The sequence below is a fragment of the Chiloscyllium plagiosum genome, unplaced genomic scaffold, assembly GCF_037043375.1.
Source record: "Chiloscyllium plagiosum isolate Xiang-an unplaced genomic scaffold, Cpla_swu_hap1 HiC_scaffold_12, whole genome shotgun sequence".
Taxonomy (NCBI): Eukaryota; Metazoa; Chordata; class Chondrichthyes; order Orectolobiformes; family Hemiscylliidae; genus Chiloscyllium; species Chiloscyllium plagiosum.
This window is the reverse complement of record NW_028270150.1, coordinates 25,909,225-25,928,694: the sequence shown is the minus strand read 5'-3', so window position 1 is coordinate 25,928,694 and position 19,470 is coordinate 25,909,225. Positions and strand designations below refer to the sequence as shown.

Sequence of the window (19,470 nt, the reverse complement as noted above, 5' to 3'; positions counted from 1 at the left end):
TGAGTGGGCAAATGCATGGTAGATATAATGTTGATAAATGTCAGAATATCCACGTTGTTAATAAAACAGGAAAGTGCATTGAGACCTGCATGTTTTCATACATCTGTTGCTGAAAGTAAGCAGGCAAATCATCAAATTCCTACAGTATGGAAACAGGACATTCGGCCCAACAAGTCCACACCTGAAGAACAACCCACCCCCTATCCAATCCTTGCAACCCTGCATTTCCCATGGCTAATTCATCTAATCTACACATCCTTGGACACTCTTGGCATTTTAGCATGGCCAATCAAACTGCATATCTTTGACTGTGGGAGGAAAGGGCAGCACCCAGAAGAAACCCACACAGACATAGGGAGAACATGTAAACTCCACACAGACAGTCACCCGAGGCTGGAATTGGACCTAGGTTCCTGCTGCCATGAGGCAACAGTGCTAACCACTGAGCCATTGTGCCACCCCTGATGGACCTTCCTAGTGAGAAATAGCCTTCATAGTGAGTGGATTTGAGTACAGGAACAGAGGTGACTTGCTCTCATTGTACAGGGCTTTTTGAGACCACGCTTGGAGTATTGTGTGCAGTTTTGGTTTTCTTCTTTGAGGAAGGATGTCCTAGCTGAGGAAAGAGTGCAACAAGGGATATACCAGATTAATTCCTGAGATGGCAGGACTGACAAATGAAGAGTGATTGGATCAGTTAAGACTATATTCATTGGTTTAGAAGAATATGGGGTTATCCTGGAATTCTGTTTCCAACAGCATTATCTATGGTACACGGACCACAGCAGTTCAAGTAGACAGCTCACCACCCTTTAGGGCAACTAGGTACGGGCAATAATTTCTGGGGCAGCCAGCGATACCCATGTTGCATAAGTGAATTTTAAAAAGACCTATAAAGTTCTAACAGTACTAGACAGGATACATGCAGGAAGGATGTTCCCAGTGACTGGAAAATCCACACCCAAGGCTCACAGATTAATGATACAGGATAGGCCATTTAGGACTGAGATGAGATGGAATTTCTTCACCCAATAAGTAATTAGCCTGTGGAATTCCCTGCTACAGAAAGTGTTTGAGGTTAAAACATTGAATGCTTTCAAGAACAATTTAGATGTAGACCCTAGGGCTGAAGTGAGCAAAGAGTATAGGGAAAAAGCGGTAACAGGATATTGAGCTGGATGATCAACCATGATGATACTGAATGGTGGACCTATCCTGCTCTTATTTTGAATCATTCTATGTTTCCATGTGCTTTAGGACAGTAGAGGTGGTGTGTTTGAAAGTTGCTGTCAAAGAAGCCTTGGTGAGTTGCTGTAATCTATCCTCTGTGTAATATATAATGTTACCACTGTGCATCAGTGGTGGAGGGAATGAATATTGAATGTGGTGGATGGGATTCCAATCAAGTGGGATGCTTTGTTCTGGTTAATGAGAGCTTCTTGTATGTTTTGGTGCTGCACTCATTTTAAAAAATAGTGAATATGTTGTCACACTCTAATAAATGCCTTGTAGGTGGTGGACAGGCTTTGTGGAGATCGGAGGTAACTTTTCATCTTGTAACCACACTATTTATCTGACTGAACCAGTCCAGTTCCTGTTCAATGGTAATCCTGAAGATGGAGGACTGAGCAATGGTAATTCCATTGAATGCTAGGGGACAATGGTTAATGTAATATCTGTACTTTGTATTTAAGAAAGCTTACCTTTAAGGACTCCCTGTACTATGTATTGTTTACATTGCAACTCTTCCTGACAGTCAGTCTGCTATACATCTGCAAATTGCATACATACAATCAGTTAGTATTGCTATAATGTATACTTCATAGCTTATAATGTGTTTTACTGTTTAAACAGACCAACTGATGCAGATAACCAATTTCTAACAAGACAATAATCATTAGACCATTGTCATTAACATGTCATGGTGAACAGTGGTGATGGTCCAAACAAAATATCATGCTGATATGGCCTATAATGTTTGAACACACAGCAAGTAATTTAATCTTTAGGTAACGCTCCTGGTTGACAATCATAAATTTTGTTAAAGTGTATGAGATGACCCTCAATACATTTCTTTTTGCAGCATTGGAAAGTGATAAAAATATCTTTTGCTAATAAGTAGACAAATCCTCATCAAAAGGTCAGTTTAACTCATTTGAGATTGGCAATTAATCAGGGCGTGTGCCAGATCAATAGCGAGCAAAGAAATGTCAAAGGTGCATTGGCAGAACATTTTCCACAAAATGTTCTTATTGGAACACAGCACACCTTCTCCCAAAATTCAGAATGTTTATATAGCATTCAGAGGTATTGTTTCTCGAGTCAGGTGTATGTGATGCAGAAAAACAAACCGTCAAGATTTGGTTAGTAATTGAGAATGGAGAGCTACACAGGCCTAACACATCAGGATTAACAGTCAAAGAACAAAATATCCCCAAAAGATATAGACCACATTAAGAGATCAATTCAGACTTAGATTCAATTTCCATATTCAGTGGAAAGGATTCATGTAATTTAGAGAGAAGCTTCAAGAGACTCTTGAGCAGATGCAGAGAAAAGAGCTAATCATGTGATTTTCTTTCAGGTGGGAACTAGTAAACAAAATTGTTGAGTTGGTGATCATATCAACTCCCATGAAAGCTTTCTAGAAAGATTTGCTGGACAAACTTGAAACTTATCATGCCAAAGGGTTACTGAACGACAAATTGTCAGATCAACATTCTTGAAGATCAACAAATCTTACAAGTCCTAAGTACAATATTGACACAATCATGAAAGTACACCAAACATGTGGAAGCAGTAAATATAGAAAATGCTGGAGTTAATGTTTGAAGCCAACATTACTCCTTTTTCCAAAACTGCTGGAAAATCATGTTTTTTAAACTGTTAACAAGAAGAAGAAGGAGCAAGTAGAACAGGTGGTGAGAGTATCCAAAGCAAAAGATAAAGGGTACCGCCGTGTTAGCAGGGGAGAGTTGATGTTAATGATAGGTGTGTTCATCACAAAAATTAGGTTAGCTTTGCTGAATTAGATGGGAAGGTGGGGTGGAATGAACAGGGAGGGCAGTGTTCAATGTCTGAAATTGTTGAGCCCAATGTTAAGTCCAGAACATTGCAAAGTACCTGAGCAGAAAATAAGGTCCTGATCCTCTAATTTGCACTGGGGCACTGCAGCAGGCCTAGGACAGAAATGTCAGTATGACAACAGGATACTATTTTGAAATGGCAAGGAACTTAAATATTAGAGTCATTCTTAGAGTCAGAGCAGCAATGTTACATAAAGAGGTCACCCAATCTACATTTGTTCTTACAAGTGTAGAGGAGACTGTATTGTGAAAAGTGAATGCAGGAGGTTGTAGGAAGTACAAGTAAACCACAGCTTTACCTAGAAGCTGTGTTTGGAACGCTAGACGGGGGGGGGGGGGCAGTAAAAAACCTGTGGAAGGTGTAGTCTTCTGCATGCACCAAGGCAATTTTCAACAATTTTACAAGGCATGTGGCAGAAAAAACACTTTCAGACAAGGCACAAGACCAATGGTTGATGCATCCACAAAAAGCCAAGCATTAATCCACACAGATTGCCCATAAGGAATACATCCAAGCTACAGTAAAGACCATCTGGTATCCCACTGAGGTATATACATGAAGTGATCAACAAACTAGAAAGTGATAATGTACATAATGTAGTGAATACATGTTTCACACAGGGTCAAATACCAATATGCGAGCCAACTAAATTCTAATATGCATGTGTCCAACAGACACGGGACGTCATGAAGAAGTCTACAAATGTAAAAGTTTTGGCATACAGCAGTTTGTCAATTTCATTTGCAGGATCAATGGTACTGGAGTGCAAATACAATCAATCCATTTGGTCCTTGCAAATCTCATGGATCGTTGACACTGCTTGACCATCAATTAGTGGAGTTAAAGTCTCAGCTTTCTCCTGTGGAGAGAAAAATGGAAGTTGAAGAGGAAAATGCTGAACAGCTCTGAATAAATCCATTCTTGAGTTTGACCTGGAGGTGCTGGTGTTGGACTGGGGTGGACAAAGTTCAAAATCACACGACACCAGGTTATAGTCCAAGTGATTTATTTGGAAGCACTAGCTTTTGGAGCATCACTCCTTCATCAGGTGGTTGACCACCTGATGAAGGAGCAGTGCTCTGAAAGCTAGTGCTTCCAAATAAACCTATTGAACTATAACCTGGTGTTGTGTGGTTTTTATTCTTGAGTATAATATCTCTGAGATGATGAAGTCTTGAGGAGATATTCTGCTCAGTTCACAAAGGTGAAGGAAAAGCTGAAAGAGAAAGAAAGTAACCCGAATTAACCGCAAGCTCTGTATCATCAATCCAATCAAAATAATGTCAGTTTACTGGAAGATCTTGAGTGACTCACACATACAATAGATCAAACTCAGCAGAAGCAGCAACAGAAACATCAGTTTACGTTTAAAGCAATACTGGAGAAGATGACAGGCTGAAATAAAAACAGGTAGATGTGGACTGCACTTAAATCAAGGAGCAGAAAATGAGTTATGAGACAGTCCACTTAGAATATATGCCAATAATGATGTTCTAGTGGAAAAAAAACTCAAGCAGGGTCAAAGAGGAAACTGAATAGCCACTGAAACAACAAATGGAAGAGGTCCAGGCTTACTAAAAACACTAAAGAGAAAAAAGAAGTTGGACAGTTATTAAAGGAGGTTGTAAAAAATAAATATTCTGGACCAACAAAAGGTGAAAATTTTGATTGAATTAGCAGAATCCAAAGTGTAAAAACAGAAGCTTCAAAATTAACTGAAAGCTCTTAAGAAGGAAAACAATATATTCCATGGAGATGTGAACAGCTTGAGAACTGCAATCAGTCAGTGATTAATCTGGAGCAAATCTTAGCTGTAGTTCTTCAAGGTAAGTATAATTCTGGAATGGCATTTACTGTCCATGAAAGAAAAACTTGATAACACAAATGACAAACTATATCATTCATTACTGTGGAAATTAATTGTACTTCCAGATAAAGTTACCACTACAAAATCTGAGTGTATCAACAAATTACCTAGACATTGTAGGGACTGTAAAGCTTAATTGATAATGCACAGACCAATTTTATTTGGAAAGGAAGATGTTATATGTGTATCTCACATTTAAAGGAGCTCACCCTTCATGTATTCCTGAACTGCATGTAAACAATATTGAGATTTTCTTTTGGTAGTTAGTCTGCTCTTGGTCTGCAAGCTGCAATCTGCACTTTTACCTCATCTTGGGAGTTCAGGTATTTTATCTATGTTTGGAACAGACCTGTAATGAGGTCAGGGGTTTAGTAGCGCTGTAGCACCCTGCGTGTCATTGGGCTGCTTATGGCTGTGGAAGTGCTACTTAATGGTACTGTCATTGATCCCTTCCATTAGTTTGCTGATGATCAAAGGTTAACAATTAGGCAGTAATTGGTTGAGTTGGATCTGTTGTCCTTTTTGTGGGCTGGAAACACTCGGGCATTTTCCAGACTCCGGTTAGATTCCATTATTGTAACTACACTGTAACAACTGGCGAGAGCTTTGGTTAGTTCTGGAGCATGGTCTCTGAGCCTTTGCAGTGTCCAGTGCCTTCATCTCTTTACTAATATCTTGTAGAGTGAATTAAATTATTTGAACACAGGCACATGTGATGCTGACAGCCTCCAGAGAAGGGCGATATGAATCATCCATTTGATCCTTCTGACTGAAGATGGTTGCAAATGCTTTGTTTTTTTGCACTGATGCTCTGTGTCCCCCAACTTTGAGGATGGGGATATTTGTGGAGCCTTCTCTGTCAGAGGATTGTTTAATTGTCCACCACCATTCATGACTAGAATTAGCAGGACTACAGAATTTAGTTCTGAACTGTTGGCTGTGGGATCCCGTATCTCTATTTGTCGCATTATGTTTCTACACTTTGACATTCCACGTATTGTACAAGGTTGTGACCACATGCTTTGGTCTACCTGATTTGTCCTCCTGCATGCTTTTTTAAACCAGAGGCAAATCCCCAGCTGCCAAGGTGAAACTTGAGCCCATGTCCACAGAAGTATTGATCCAGGACTCTGGATTATTAGCCGAGTGAAATTCCACTATAGCACTAACTCACTTTGGTCATAGTAAAAAGGGGTACAACAATCAGGAACATAGAAGCAGAATCCATTCAAGCAGGAATAAATGGTCATGATAGATTAATCTCATTAAAGTTCACCTAGTAGCAGAAGGAAGGCAGGGAAAGAAATATAATGCCATATAAATGAATTTAATAAAACCTGCAGGATAATAATCATGGAGAATTTGAAATATCCTGGTAACAATTGAATAGATGGGATGGGTAAAGGGGATAAGGGAATATGTAAAGAATATGTAAAAAGGTCACCAAGAGGAGATTTGTTATTTTTTTTCATTTATTCAGTGGCACTGGTTGGGCGAATATTTGTTGCTCATATAAAATATGAGGTCCCTGATTGGGGCTGTTGTTCTGGTCCAATCATGGAGCCATGACTGCCAGATGTAAACAGGAGTGCCAGAGGTTCTGTTCGCATTGAGAGCTGGCTCTGAGGAAACCAGACCAGTGTCAAGTGCTATACACAAATAAGTAAACGGTGTCAGGATACCGGCCTCTGTGAGGTTATATCAGTACATAGGGACATAAGAACATAAGGAACAGAAGGAGGAGTAGGCCATCTGGCCGTCGAGCCTGTTCTGCCTTTCAGTAAGAACTTGACTGATCTTTTCATGGACTCAGTTCCACTTAGCCACTCGTTCAATGTAACCCTTAAATCCTTTACTGTTCAAAACTCTATCTTTGCCTTAAAAACATTCAATGAGGTAACTTCAACTCCTTCACAGGGCAGGAAATTCCACAGATTCAAAACCCTTGGGTGAAGAAGTTCCTCCTCAATTCAGTCCCAAATTTGCTCCCCTTTATTTTAAGGGTATGTCTACTAGGTCTAGTTTCATCTGTCAGTGGAAGCAACCTCCCTGCTTCTATCTTATCTTTTCTCTACATAATTTTATATTTTTCTTTAAGATCCCTCCTCATTCTTCTATTGAGTACAGTCCCAGTCTACTCAATCTCTCCTCCCAAACCAACACTCTCAACTCTGGAATCAATCCAGTGAACCGCCTCTGCACCCCCTCCAGTGCCAGTACATCCTTTCTCAAGTAAGGAGACCAAAACTGTACACAGTACACCAGGCATGGACTCATCAGCACCCTATACAGCTGCAGCATAAGTTCTCTATGTTTAAACTCCATCCCTCTAGCAATGAAGAACAACATTCCATTTGCCTTCTTAATTACCTGCCACACCAGAAAACCAACTTTTTGTGATTCATGCACAAGAATACCCAGGTCCCTCTGCAGAACAACTTGCTGCAATTTTTCACCCTTTAAATAATGGTCCATTTTGCCGTTATTCTTATCAAAGTGGATAGACAGCTATAGATGTCAGATTTCTTTCCCTAAAGGACATAAGTGAACCAAATGGGTCTTTTTTTATAGAAATTGACAGTGGTTATATAGTCATTATTATACTAGCTGTTTTGTTTTGAATCTAGATTTTTAAATTTTGAATAAATTCAAACCTCACCATCAATCATGGGGAGATTTGAATCCAGGTCTGCAAGGGTTAGCTCGAACAGTTCAGAACTAATTAAACATCTAGAAGTTATTGTCCAAAACATAGTATGTTTTAAGATAATGCCAGGGAAGGACATATAAACAGCAAAAATACAAATTAGTAGAATGGAAAATAGCTGATTTTGAGTGACTGAGAATATAACTTGGGAAATAAAATGTGCAATGCATTAGCAAACAATAATGTAGAACAATGGCAAACAAAATGGTATTTAATAGAGTTCTGGAAAATGGATTCACTGAAAGGGGAAGAAAAAACTAAACATTAAAGACACTGCATGGATGAATAAAGACATAATGAAAGAATTTTAGTTAAGGAAAGAGATATACATAGCGAGATATGAAGAGCATGATAAAAGAGAATGCAGGGACATTAGCAGAGAAATTTTAAAAAGAAAACAAAAAGGAAATCTGGAATTAAATTACCAAGGATCATAAAGCAAGATTGAGATGGGAACATGACCATTAAGAGATAATAAAAATAACACAGAAGACTTTGGTAAAGAAATAGCAAGCATATTAAATAATTCTTCTTCTTTGGTAATTACCAGGGCAATAGAACAGGTAGACATTAGGTGATGAGATGAATAATGAGATATGCATGTGAAATAAATATGAAAATAATCAAATTCCACAAGAAATCACCAGCTGGTCTATATCCGTGCATTTTAAAATAATCTTGGCAAGCAATAACAGAGGCATTATTACACAATGTTTGTAGTGCCAGAGGACTGACAGTTAACATAATTCCTATACCTAAGAAGGAAAACAGGATATACTAATGGAATAATGACTAGTTAGTTTAAAATCATTGACAGGTAAAATGCCTGAATCCCTGCTAAGGAAGCTAATCAAGAAAACAATTAGAAAGAAAAATATAATAATTAATAGCACAGTTTTCAAAAATGAAGCATCTTATGTGTCCAATCTTATTTATTTTAGAGGAGATAATAGTGAAAAGGGACGATAGCAATGCAGTAGATATAATTTAGAATTTTAGAATTAGGAATTGAATTTCTAATGTGTGAATGACTATCAATTTAGAAGCATTGGTCAATACTGAGGAGGACAGTAACAAATTACAGGAAGACAGGTAAAAAATGAAAAACTGACAAATAATTCGCAAATGGAGCTCAGTGCAGATAAATGTGTAGCATAGCATTTTGAGAAGGAAGATGGTGAATTGTGAGTCTAGTGGGACAAAGGAATTTTGAAGTATAAAGGCACTAATCACTAAATGCTACATCAAGGTTAATGAGGCCGTACATGAGCAAGCCAAGCAATAGAAGAGCCTTTCAAGAGCAAAAGAATTGAAAAGTAGGTAAGTTATACTTTAGTTAAACTATATTTAGAGTACTGTGCACATATTTGGTCATCACTAGGCAGTTGGAGAGGGTGTAGGGATGATTTCCAAAGATGATGCTAGAGATACTTTCATTACCTCAAGCTCAGCTATTCCAGTGCACACTTGACTGGGCTCCCATATTCCACTATCCATAAATGTGAGGTCATTGTGCTTGTGTTTTGACTCACAGAAAGTCGTGTTTACCTATCACCTTGTGTTTGAAGACCTACATTGGCTTCTGGGAAAGCAATTTCTTGATTTTTCAAATTCTTATCCTTATTTTCAGTTCCATCCCAGGCCTAGTCTTTCCCCTTGCCTATCTCTATTTCCTCCAACCCAACAAATCTCTAACATGTTTGCTCTCCACTAATTCTGGCCTCTTGTGTATTTCCATTTGTGATTGCTGCACTCTTGTTGGCCATGCCTTCAGTTGGTGTGGCCCCCTGCTTTAGATTACCTTCTGTCATCTGCTGTCCATCCAGTCAATTCAGGGTTATGGGTCTGAACTATGGCATCATGAAACTGAACAGGTTGCTCTCGACCTGCAGATATTTGAACATATGGAGCAGGACACCTCACAAGGTGATGGGACCTGCAGGATTTTCTTCCTTTCCTCTCCTTCTGCCTTACCATTAAGGTGTTTACACTCAAAGAAAATAGTTTAAAAGATGTGTTGGCAGCGATTTGAACAATTTGTAGAAGCTCCTGTCAGTAGAGAGCTTCAGAGAGTTTTTGTATCAGCTTTTTCCCTCCCTATACCTCTCCCATGCTACATCTCTCTGCTTTACTTCCTTCCTTTAAGACATTCTTTATAAGCTATCTTTCTGACTAAGCTTTTAGTTTATTTGAATTAATGGGTCCGTACATAGTTTTGTTTCATAATTTGTTTTATACTGCTGCTGCCATGCACCTTGACATATTTTGTTAAATTAACTATATAAATTTAAGTCATTGTAACAGAAGCATGAGGAAAGGAATAAAATTTTCTTTAAAGTAAATTTTCTCAAAAATGGGTGACCTAATAGAGAGTTTTAAATTAGGAAAGGCACTGAAATGTTTGGATAAAACCAAAATAAAATAGTTCACAAAAAAGCCAATTGCAAATTGAGGAGAAATGTTTTTATACAAAGAATGATGAATTTGTAGAGATCACTACAATCAAGAGTGGGTGTTGCAAACAGTATCAATGTATTTAGGAGATAGGCAAACAAGTAAATGAAAGAAAAGGGAATTGACAAGTAGATTTTTTTAAAAGTCTAATTTATTTCTCATCTCTAAGTAGCATTGTGCAGATATTGCTGGGGTACCTACAACTGAGGGTTTCATGGGCCATTTCAATGATATAGTTAGATAGATTTAAATGAGGTAACATGGGAGCACAAATCTAGCATGGATCTATTGCTTCAAAATGGACTGTTTCTGTTCTATATATCCCGTGTATTCATGTGTCGACACAGTTAGAATACTTTGTACAGTTCAGTTCACTGCATCAGGGAAGGGGTCTGATCACAGAAGAGATGGTACAATGGAAATTTGTGAGTATGTTGTCAGAAATATGGCTTTTGTTCAGATGGAAAGTTTGGGTAGGCTGTGTTTGATTTCTTTAAAACAGAGAAAGCTGAGGGGAGATTTAAAATGGCTGATATATTTATGAGGGGCCTAGATAGGAAGGACTAATTTTAGTTAGCAGAGAAATTAATACCCAGGAAATGAATTCAAATAATTGGTGAAAGGACAGGATATGAATTGAGGTGTAAATGTTTTTATTACCCAGACAGTGGTAGAGGTCAGAAATTATAGTAGAGACAGAAAGTCTCATTGGATTAAAAAAAATGTTTGATATACACTTGAGGTGTAATAGTCCACTAAGATGTGGACAAGAGCTGCAGGGTGGGATTAGACTGGATAGCATTTCTTGTCCGACACAGTGGATCCAATGATTTCCTACTATGTCATAAACTTACATTTCGATGTGTACCGTCGGATTTGGAGACAATTAATTGGCTAAACTGGGGAATTCATTTGGAGCTAGATAACAGTGAATAAGCATAATGTGTATTTTTCAAAATAACAGGATGTTTCTGGAGTTGTGGCTTTTCACAGCAATTACAACTTACTTGAATGAAAGAATAGTGAGCCAAAAATCTAACTTAGTTGATGACATTGAATTAGGTGGCACAATAAATAAAGTGGGCAGGAGCAGAAAGTTGCAATGAACTTCGATAGATTAATCGAATGACTAAAACTGCAATAGCTGGATTCAGTGTAGAAAAATATGCAACCACCGATGTTGCACCCAAAAAATACATAAAAATACTTGTAAACTGTGAGAACTTTTGATCTATTGTAAGTTTTAAATTAATTTTGGATAATTTTAGAGTTGTTCAATTTGTTTGAGTATACTGAATTACCAAATTTCAAAGTAACCTCTTCAAATTCTATAGTTTAAATATTCCAGGTTCAACAGAGATATAACATCAGCCAAGGCAAGAAACAGAAATTTTGCAAGAAACTTAACAGTTCCAGCAGCAAGATGACTGGGTTAACTAATTATATATACTCTTTAAATGTTTAATCAAGTTTCATCTAACAACTAAAAACTAATTAAGAAACAAACAAAAGACACAAAAATTATACTTAACTGAAATACAAGATGGACTTCAAACTGAATCCAGAACCTTTGGACAGGCAACCTCTTCATTTCTCAAATCAAAACACCTCAAGTTTTCATGCTGACAAAGTTACTGGTGAACTAGCCCTGAAAACTGACAAAACTCACACAGAAATCCCTAGCTAACTATAGCCCTTACACATCATTCTAAACCCATTCAGGGGTACTTCATACCTTACTTCAACTCCCCTCAGGATACTTGGAGTTCTCAAAACATGGTTCCCGGAACCCTTACTGTAACCCTCTCTTAAGCTAAAAGTTATGCTATGAATGTGGGTAATGCTTAATATGATTGGATTTTCCTAAGCTTGACCTCTCACTCGAAGACAATATAGTGTTGCACAATCTTCACCTTATTTAAAACGTACAGTATCCCAATCATTACCATATCTGTGTATTCTCTATGCAAGGATAATCATGACTGACAAGAAATAATGGGAAGCAACTTTTCTCTTTCATTCTCAGAGTCTGGTTGATTTGCACAGAAATTATTTTTTAAATGTAGCTATTAAGACCTATTAATAAAAATATATAACAATACAAATTTTATTCACTGGTAATTATTTGTTAGTAATTTTTCTATCACAGGATAATTGAGGAGTTACTGTTTCTGTCTGCCACTCAAAATTATCAGCCTTCTCGGACTGTTAACTATGGCACAATATAAATGGAGCAATGTAATGACAATTTGGCATCTGGGCCTTGTTAGACCACTAAAATACACATAAAAGCAAAGTAGCATGGATGCTGGAAATATGAAATTAAAACAAATTATTCTTGAGAAACTCAGCAAGTCTAGCAAAAGCTAGTAATAAGCTTGGAATCATGCAGCAACTAACTCAACGCTTGACTTCCCAAAGTCTATTCACAACCTTCACGGTACATGTCAGGAGTGTGCTGGAATAGTCCCACCTACCTAAATGAGTGCAACTCCAACAACACTCAAGAGGCTTCATATCATCCAGGACAAAGCACCTTGATTGGCAACACACCTCAAACATTCATTCCCTCCTTCAACCACACACAATACATTCATTCCCTCCTACATTCATGGATGATAGCAACAGTGAACACCATCTACAAGATGCACTACAGAAACTCACCAGGCTTCTTTGACAGCACCTTCCAAATCCATAACTGCAACACTTCTGAAGAAGAGTCATATCAGACTTGAAATGTTATCTGTTTCTCTTTCCGCAGATGCTGACAGACCTGCTGAGTTTCTGTAGCATTCTCTGTATTTGTTCCATGACCACTACCATCTAAAACGACAAGGGCACAAGTAAATGGGAACACTACCACCTGCAAGTTCTCACCTAAGCCACTCCCATCCTGGGAACAATATATTATTGTTCTTTCACTGTGCCTAGGTCAAAATCCTGGAACTTCCTCCATGTGGCTCTATCTACACCAAATGGACTGCAGCAGTTCAAGAAAGCAGCTCATCAGCACCATGGTGGCATGGTGACTCAGTGGTTAGCACTGCTGCATTGCAGCACCAGGGACCTGGGTTCAATTCCCACCTTGGGCGACTCTCTGTGTGGAGTTTGCACATTCTCCCCATGTCTGTGTGGGTTTTGTCTGGGTACTCCAGTTTCTGCCCTCAATCCAAAGATGTGCAGGTCAGGTGAATTGGCCATGCTAAATTGCCTGTAGTGATAGGTGCATTATTCAGGAGTAAATACAAGGTAGGGGAATGGGTCTGGCTGGGTTACTGTTTGGAGGGTCAGTGTGGACTTGTTGGGCCAAAGGGCCTGTTTCCATACTGTAGGGAATCTAATCATTTCAACTGCAACTAAAGATGGGCAACAATTGCTCACCCAATGAAGCCCACATGAAGCCAAAAAAACTGCATCCAATTCTGGACACTGCACCTCAGAAAGAATTGATTGGTCTTGGTGAGGGTGGATGGTGAATGTTCATCTGGTGAGGGCAGGGGGAAGCAGATCTTACAAAATGCAAAAATCAACACTGGTTTATAATCATCAGCTGTAAAGTAAGATTAGGTGGTTGTTTTGTAATTCTTTGAAGGTATGTAATGATACATAGGCTCAATTCTCTATTCTCGGCTTTGTTTGTATTTTGTTTTAACATTCTGATGGGAACATACTGAATGCTAGCGATGCGCAATAATGCAAGAGGAGGCCCCACGTTTGCACAGGAGAGTTGGCAATGAACCACAGTCAATTCTGGTGTTGCAGTGCGGCTTGGAGCCGAGGGTCCACTTCCCAGTATAGAATACAGCACCTCTGTCCCTGTAACAGTGGAAAAATCCACATTGCTGTAAGTGTCACGCAAAGCAGCTGTCAATTATTAAAAGTCTACTCGCATCCTGATCGATTCTAAAATCTTATTAGCCAGAGAAGTTTTCAGAGAAGTGTTTCAAATTATTGGACCACCAAATGCAGCTAATCTAGACGCCTGTAATGGAAAGACCCAGAGGTTATATTGGAGCAATAATCCATACAGCGTTATGAAGAGAATGTCCCAAAATTAATTACTCACCTTCCAGTTTGTAATAAGTGCTGGACTCATTTTGAAGAAGCAGCAATAACAGGAAAATCGCTGACATTTTCATCTATCACAAATCTTGTCTATTGACAGACTTCAAATGCTCCCTGCACCCGACGCCTATCCGTCATTAAATTTTCTCGGCTTGTATTTTTACATTTAATTCAAAGCTGTGTCTATTTTAAACTTGGATAGAGGAAGGACTGACAGAGGGAAAGCCTGCATTGGATAATCTTAGTTTTTGTTGCAAAGTAAAATCTTGAATCCCAATCCATTTAAGATTCAGATAGAGCATCACAGCGTACGGTCTTTCTAAAGATATGCCTTTTATTATTGCTAAGAAATCCCATCAATCCTGAAGAAGCATTATGAGCAGGATGTAACTGAATCCCCATAAGCCAAACAGTTAGAAAAACACCAATAAACACACACATCTCGTGGCAACAAGAGACTGAAGTTCTGGAAGAACACCTGCAAATACTGGCATTCCTCAGCAGGTCTGGCAGGAGCTTTACGGGGGGGGGGGGGGGGGGGAACAGTTAACCTGTCTGGATGGTGCGAATTCTTCTGATCCCACAGTAACGATAAGAAGAAACATCAACTTTGTAAATAAATACTCATTAACTTGACGTAGAGCGAGCCACTGCATCTTTTGTAAAGCAGTAAGGCTATCGAGCAGTCATTTCAGTCATCAAACTCAATGCCCTATGTGAAGAGTTAAAAATCACACAACACCAGGTTATAGTCCAAACAGGTTTAATTGGAAGCACACTAGCTTTCGGAGCGACGCTCCTTCATCAGGTGATTGTGTGTATGTGTTTGAAGGAGCGTCGCTCCGAAAGCTAGTGTGCATCCAATTAAACCTGTTGGACTATAACCTGGTGTTGTGTGATTTTTAGCTTTGTACACCCCAGTCCAACACCGGCATCTCCGAATCATGACTATGTGAAGAGGGTTGCCTGCTCCCTGGCTGTGGGTTTACTAATAGAGACCGACGCTATCGAACTGGAGATGGGAAATATGTGTAAACCTAGAGTATACACACACACACACACCCACACACTCATAAACACACACATACACATACACATCCACACACACATACACACACATAAACACATACACACACATAAACACACACATACACATGCAAGCACACCCACACACCATACATATACACACAAACATACGCAAACATACACACACATACATACACACATACATGTGTAAACCTAGAGTATACACACACACGCACACATTGACACACGCACACCCACTCCCACACACATACATACATGTGCAAACCTAGAGTATACACACACGCACACACACACATACAGACAAATACACACACATACAGACATACACACACACACATACATATACACACACACATACAGACACACACATACACACACATACAGAGACACACACACACACACATACACACACACACACGCGCGCGCGCGCACACACACATAATCGTGAGTGTAAATGTGACCGGCAAGATGCAGAAACCATAGACTGCATACAAATGCAGATAAACAGCACCAGGCTAAACAGAAGACGCCCATTAAACATTCCGCGCCGTCAATGGGCAACCAAACGGATATACTCCATAAAAACATGGATGAGATTGTCCATCCCATCTGTAAACATACATCACTATAGCACCCACGGACCTACATATATATAAAACTCCTTCAAGTACATACCGACTATTATCTTCCTGCACTTTACAACTTCTCTCAACCTATCAGAAACCTCCCGGAAACACGCGGAGAATTGACACTGGTCTTCATCGGGCTTCCGTCTGCAAGCTGTAGCAGGTAGCACCTCAGCATTTCGCCGAACAGCAAGTGCAAAGGACAAATCTGATCTTCTGAGGAAAGGTCACCAGAACCGAAGCGTCAACTTTGATATCTCTTCACAGATGCTGCCAGACATGCTGAACTTTTCCAGCAACACGGTTTGGTTTTTGAATATGATGTCGAGGTGCCAGTGTTGGTCTGGGATGGAAAAAGTCAGAAGTCACACGACACCTGGTTTACTTGAAATCAGTCCGAAAGCTTGACATTTCAAATAAACCCGTTGGACTATAACCTAGTGTCGAGTGACTTCTGACAAAGAAAAAATAAGCACTTGGAGGACTGTGTGTGGACCTAGATGTTTTCAGAGTAAAGAAGACTGCTCAAATTATTAAAGGAAGCTCTGCTAATATTTCTAAATTTCAAGGGTGTGAGGTAGGGAGTTGGTATCGGAGGTTAAGAGACGACGGACGCTCTGTGTTGGAGAAAGATTTCACCTCAGAATTTCCCTTATTCAGTTGCTCTGAAGCACACAGTGTTCCCATACATTACTGTAGTCGCAGTCACACGTGTATGAATAAGCCAGTTTTTGATAGAATTCATCTCTAATAAATCAGTTAGATTCGGAATCTAAGCTAATCAGTTAGGAGCTTATTTGGAGGAGAGGTGGTGATTTAGATGTGATTTCTTTTTCTCTGCTACCACGCAGCTCAGGGGAATGACCAACCTGGAGATCGGAATTACATGTTGTAATCAGTCTGATAGGATTTCTGGTGGAAATGTATCAAAGGGCAAAGGGGCGTGTAAGGAAGTGAAACGGGCCATTCTATCGCTGCTCCGCGTCAGTCAACTGTCATCTATTTTTATTCACAAATCAGAGTGAATTTGGTGTCAGATGTGACTATAATTCTTGGCCCACATAAAAACGTGTGCATCCCATACGCATATAATTATCTTCCATGGGTAGTGATAAAATCATGTAAATATACATTAGCACGTCTCATCGTCACAACTACATCGGAATGGTGTATATCTGCAGATAACATATTCAGCTTGTTACATCGCTTCTATCCATATTCACACAAATACAACATATGTACTAAAAGCTTAAATGCATGCGTGCACAGCAACACGTAAGGCAGGGCACTAACTCAAACAGATACAGAATTAAAAATCACACAACACCAGGTTATAGTCCAACAGGTTGATTTGGAAGCACTCGCTTTCAGAGCGCTGCTCCTGAAGAAGAAGATGACCTGATGAAGGAGCGACGCTCCGAAAGCGAGTGCTTCCAAATCCACCCGTTGGACTATAACCTGGTGTTGCGTGATTTTTAACTTTGTCCACCCCAGTCCAACACCGGCTCCTCCACACCATCAAATATATACGGCACTCACAAAAACTTGCCCTTGCGTAGCGCCTTTCACGACCTCTGAATATCACAAAATGAATTGATTCTTTTTAAAATAAGTTTACTTGTTGTAAATGAAAGAAACTAGTCAGCGAGTTTGCACCGCACGCTTTCTCAAGCAACGGTGTGGTAACGATCAGATAATTTGCCTGCTGTGAAAGTGATTGAGGGATGAAATCACAAGCACCACGGAATAATTGCTGTGCTATCATTCGGAATACGGGGACAGGAAGCTTACCGACCACACCAAATATGCATTTTTGCCTCAGACAATGCAGCACACTCCCTCCTAAAACTGCACAGAAATGTCGATTTAAGTTATATTCTGGCCCAAGTGTCTGGAGAGAGACTTGAATTCTCAAGCTTCTGAAAGGTGAGTGCTACCCTTGAGTCATTGCCAACAATAAATGCTAATCACCGATAGAACACATAGTGCACACGGCGACCGCACCAACATATCACTCAAACCTCACCACAGTATCGCAGGCTCAGAGACAGCCGCAAAGTGACAGTTGTTAGGGAATGAAAAGAAACTGTGGAGAGAACGAAACCCAATGTTCTGCGGCGGTCAGCAAACAATATAAACCGGTGGAGAAACAATTTGAAGCGTTGTTACATTCAAGACGGAGAGGAATTTACTGGTTACTGTCAGAGATCAGCCGTCGTCTTGTTGAAACTTTAAACAGTCTTGTCAGGTTAATGCAGTCGATCGTTCGTATCAGCAGTTAATAACTGACATGGTTTTGGGATCTGCTCATGTACTTGGTGTTTCTTATTCAGGTCTGGGAGACGCCTGGGGACAGTCCAGTCGCCTAAGTCCTTTGGACAATATGGCCAGAGAATTGGGATCCCACTTACTTCAGGTAATGGAACTTAACACAGACGCATACCGATTCTAGATAGAGAATGTTGCGATTAGAAGTCTAGCAGAGTAAGGGAGAGATCGTTTTCACCATCCCTTGCTCACAGCCCCCAGCCCTCCCCCAAACTCCATTCAATACAGCGTTCCTTCCTCTCTCTCGTTTTAAATCTCTTTTTGCTGCAATGAAATGCTTTGGATTACGGCAACGTCTGGTTAACCTGGTGAACATAAAGTTCAGGGAATTGTGTACCGTTGCAGTAACGGAAGTAATTACCACTATCGTAAAATAGACCGACTTACGGATGTTTTCCTTCATTTTTTTCTGTTCCGTTTTCAGACTTTGGACGGATTTGTTTTTGTAGTCGCGTCCGATGGTAAAATCATGTACATTTCGGAAACTGCATCCGTCCATTTGGGCTTGTCCCAGGTAAGGAGTCAAATCTTCAGAACCTCTTTGAAATGTATGGTACACACGTCCAGCATGGACTCGATAGGTCGAGTGGCATCTATCTGTGACTGTAATGACTCCATGACTTCCAACGACACTATTCATGCTTTTATTAAGAAATTTGAAAGAAGTCAAATGTGCGTCCAAACAGCAAGTGTAAAATCGTTTTGGGTCAGCGTGTAAACCAGCTTTTTTTGTGAGTCAGTGGAGTAAGGTGAACAATAGAACGTGGGAAGTGCAGAAGTTCTACGGGGAGGTTGGGTGGGCTAGAACTTTTTCACTGGAGCATAGGAGGTTGAGGGTTCTGTTTTAAAATCATGAGCGGTATAAAAAGGTGAATAGCAGGTAACTTTTCCATAGGGTAGGGAACTTCAAGACTAGCGTGCATATTTTTAAGGCGAGAGGAGAAAGATTTAAAAAGGAAATGAAGGACAACTTTTTTAACACAGAGAGTGATTCTTGTGTGGAATGAGTTGCCAGAGAAATTGATGCGGGCACAGTTGAAAAGACATTTGGATAAGTACATGAATAAGTAATGTTTAGAGGGATATGGGCCAAGTGTAGACAGTGGGACCTGTTTGGGATTATGTTCGCCATGGACAGATTGGACCGAAGGGTCTGTTTCCATGCTGTATGACTCTATGATTCTATAACATCAGAGGAAACTTGGTATAAGGCAGTAGAGCAGGAGGATAAGGTGGTTAAGAAAGTATATTGGAAACTTGTCCTTAAAGTTGAGGCACTGCTGTTAGGC

General features: G+C 39.7%; 1 protein-coding gene across 1 annotated transcript in view; it reads left to right on the top strand.

Moving 5' to 3' along the window:
• The window catches only part of sim2 (SIM bHLH transcription factor 2), a 93,892-nt gene that overhangs the window by 20,475 nt on the left and 53,947 nt on the right, over positions 1–19,470 (top strand). The window contains exons 2-3 of the mRNA XM_043701233.2: positions 18,187–18,269; positions 18,606–18,695. Of these exons, the coding sequence (XP_043557168.2) occupies positions 18,187–18,269; positions 18,606–18,695 (173 nt within the window). The remainder of the gene's footprint in view (positions 1–18,186; positions 18,270–18,605; positions 18,696–19,470) is intronic.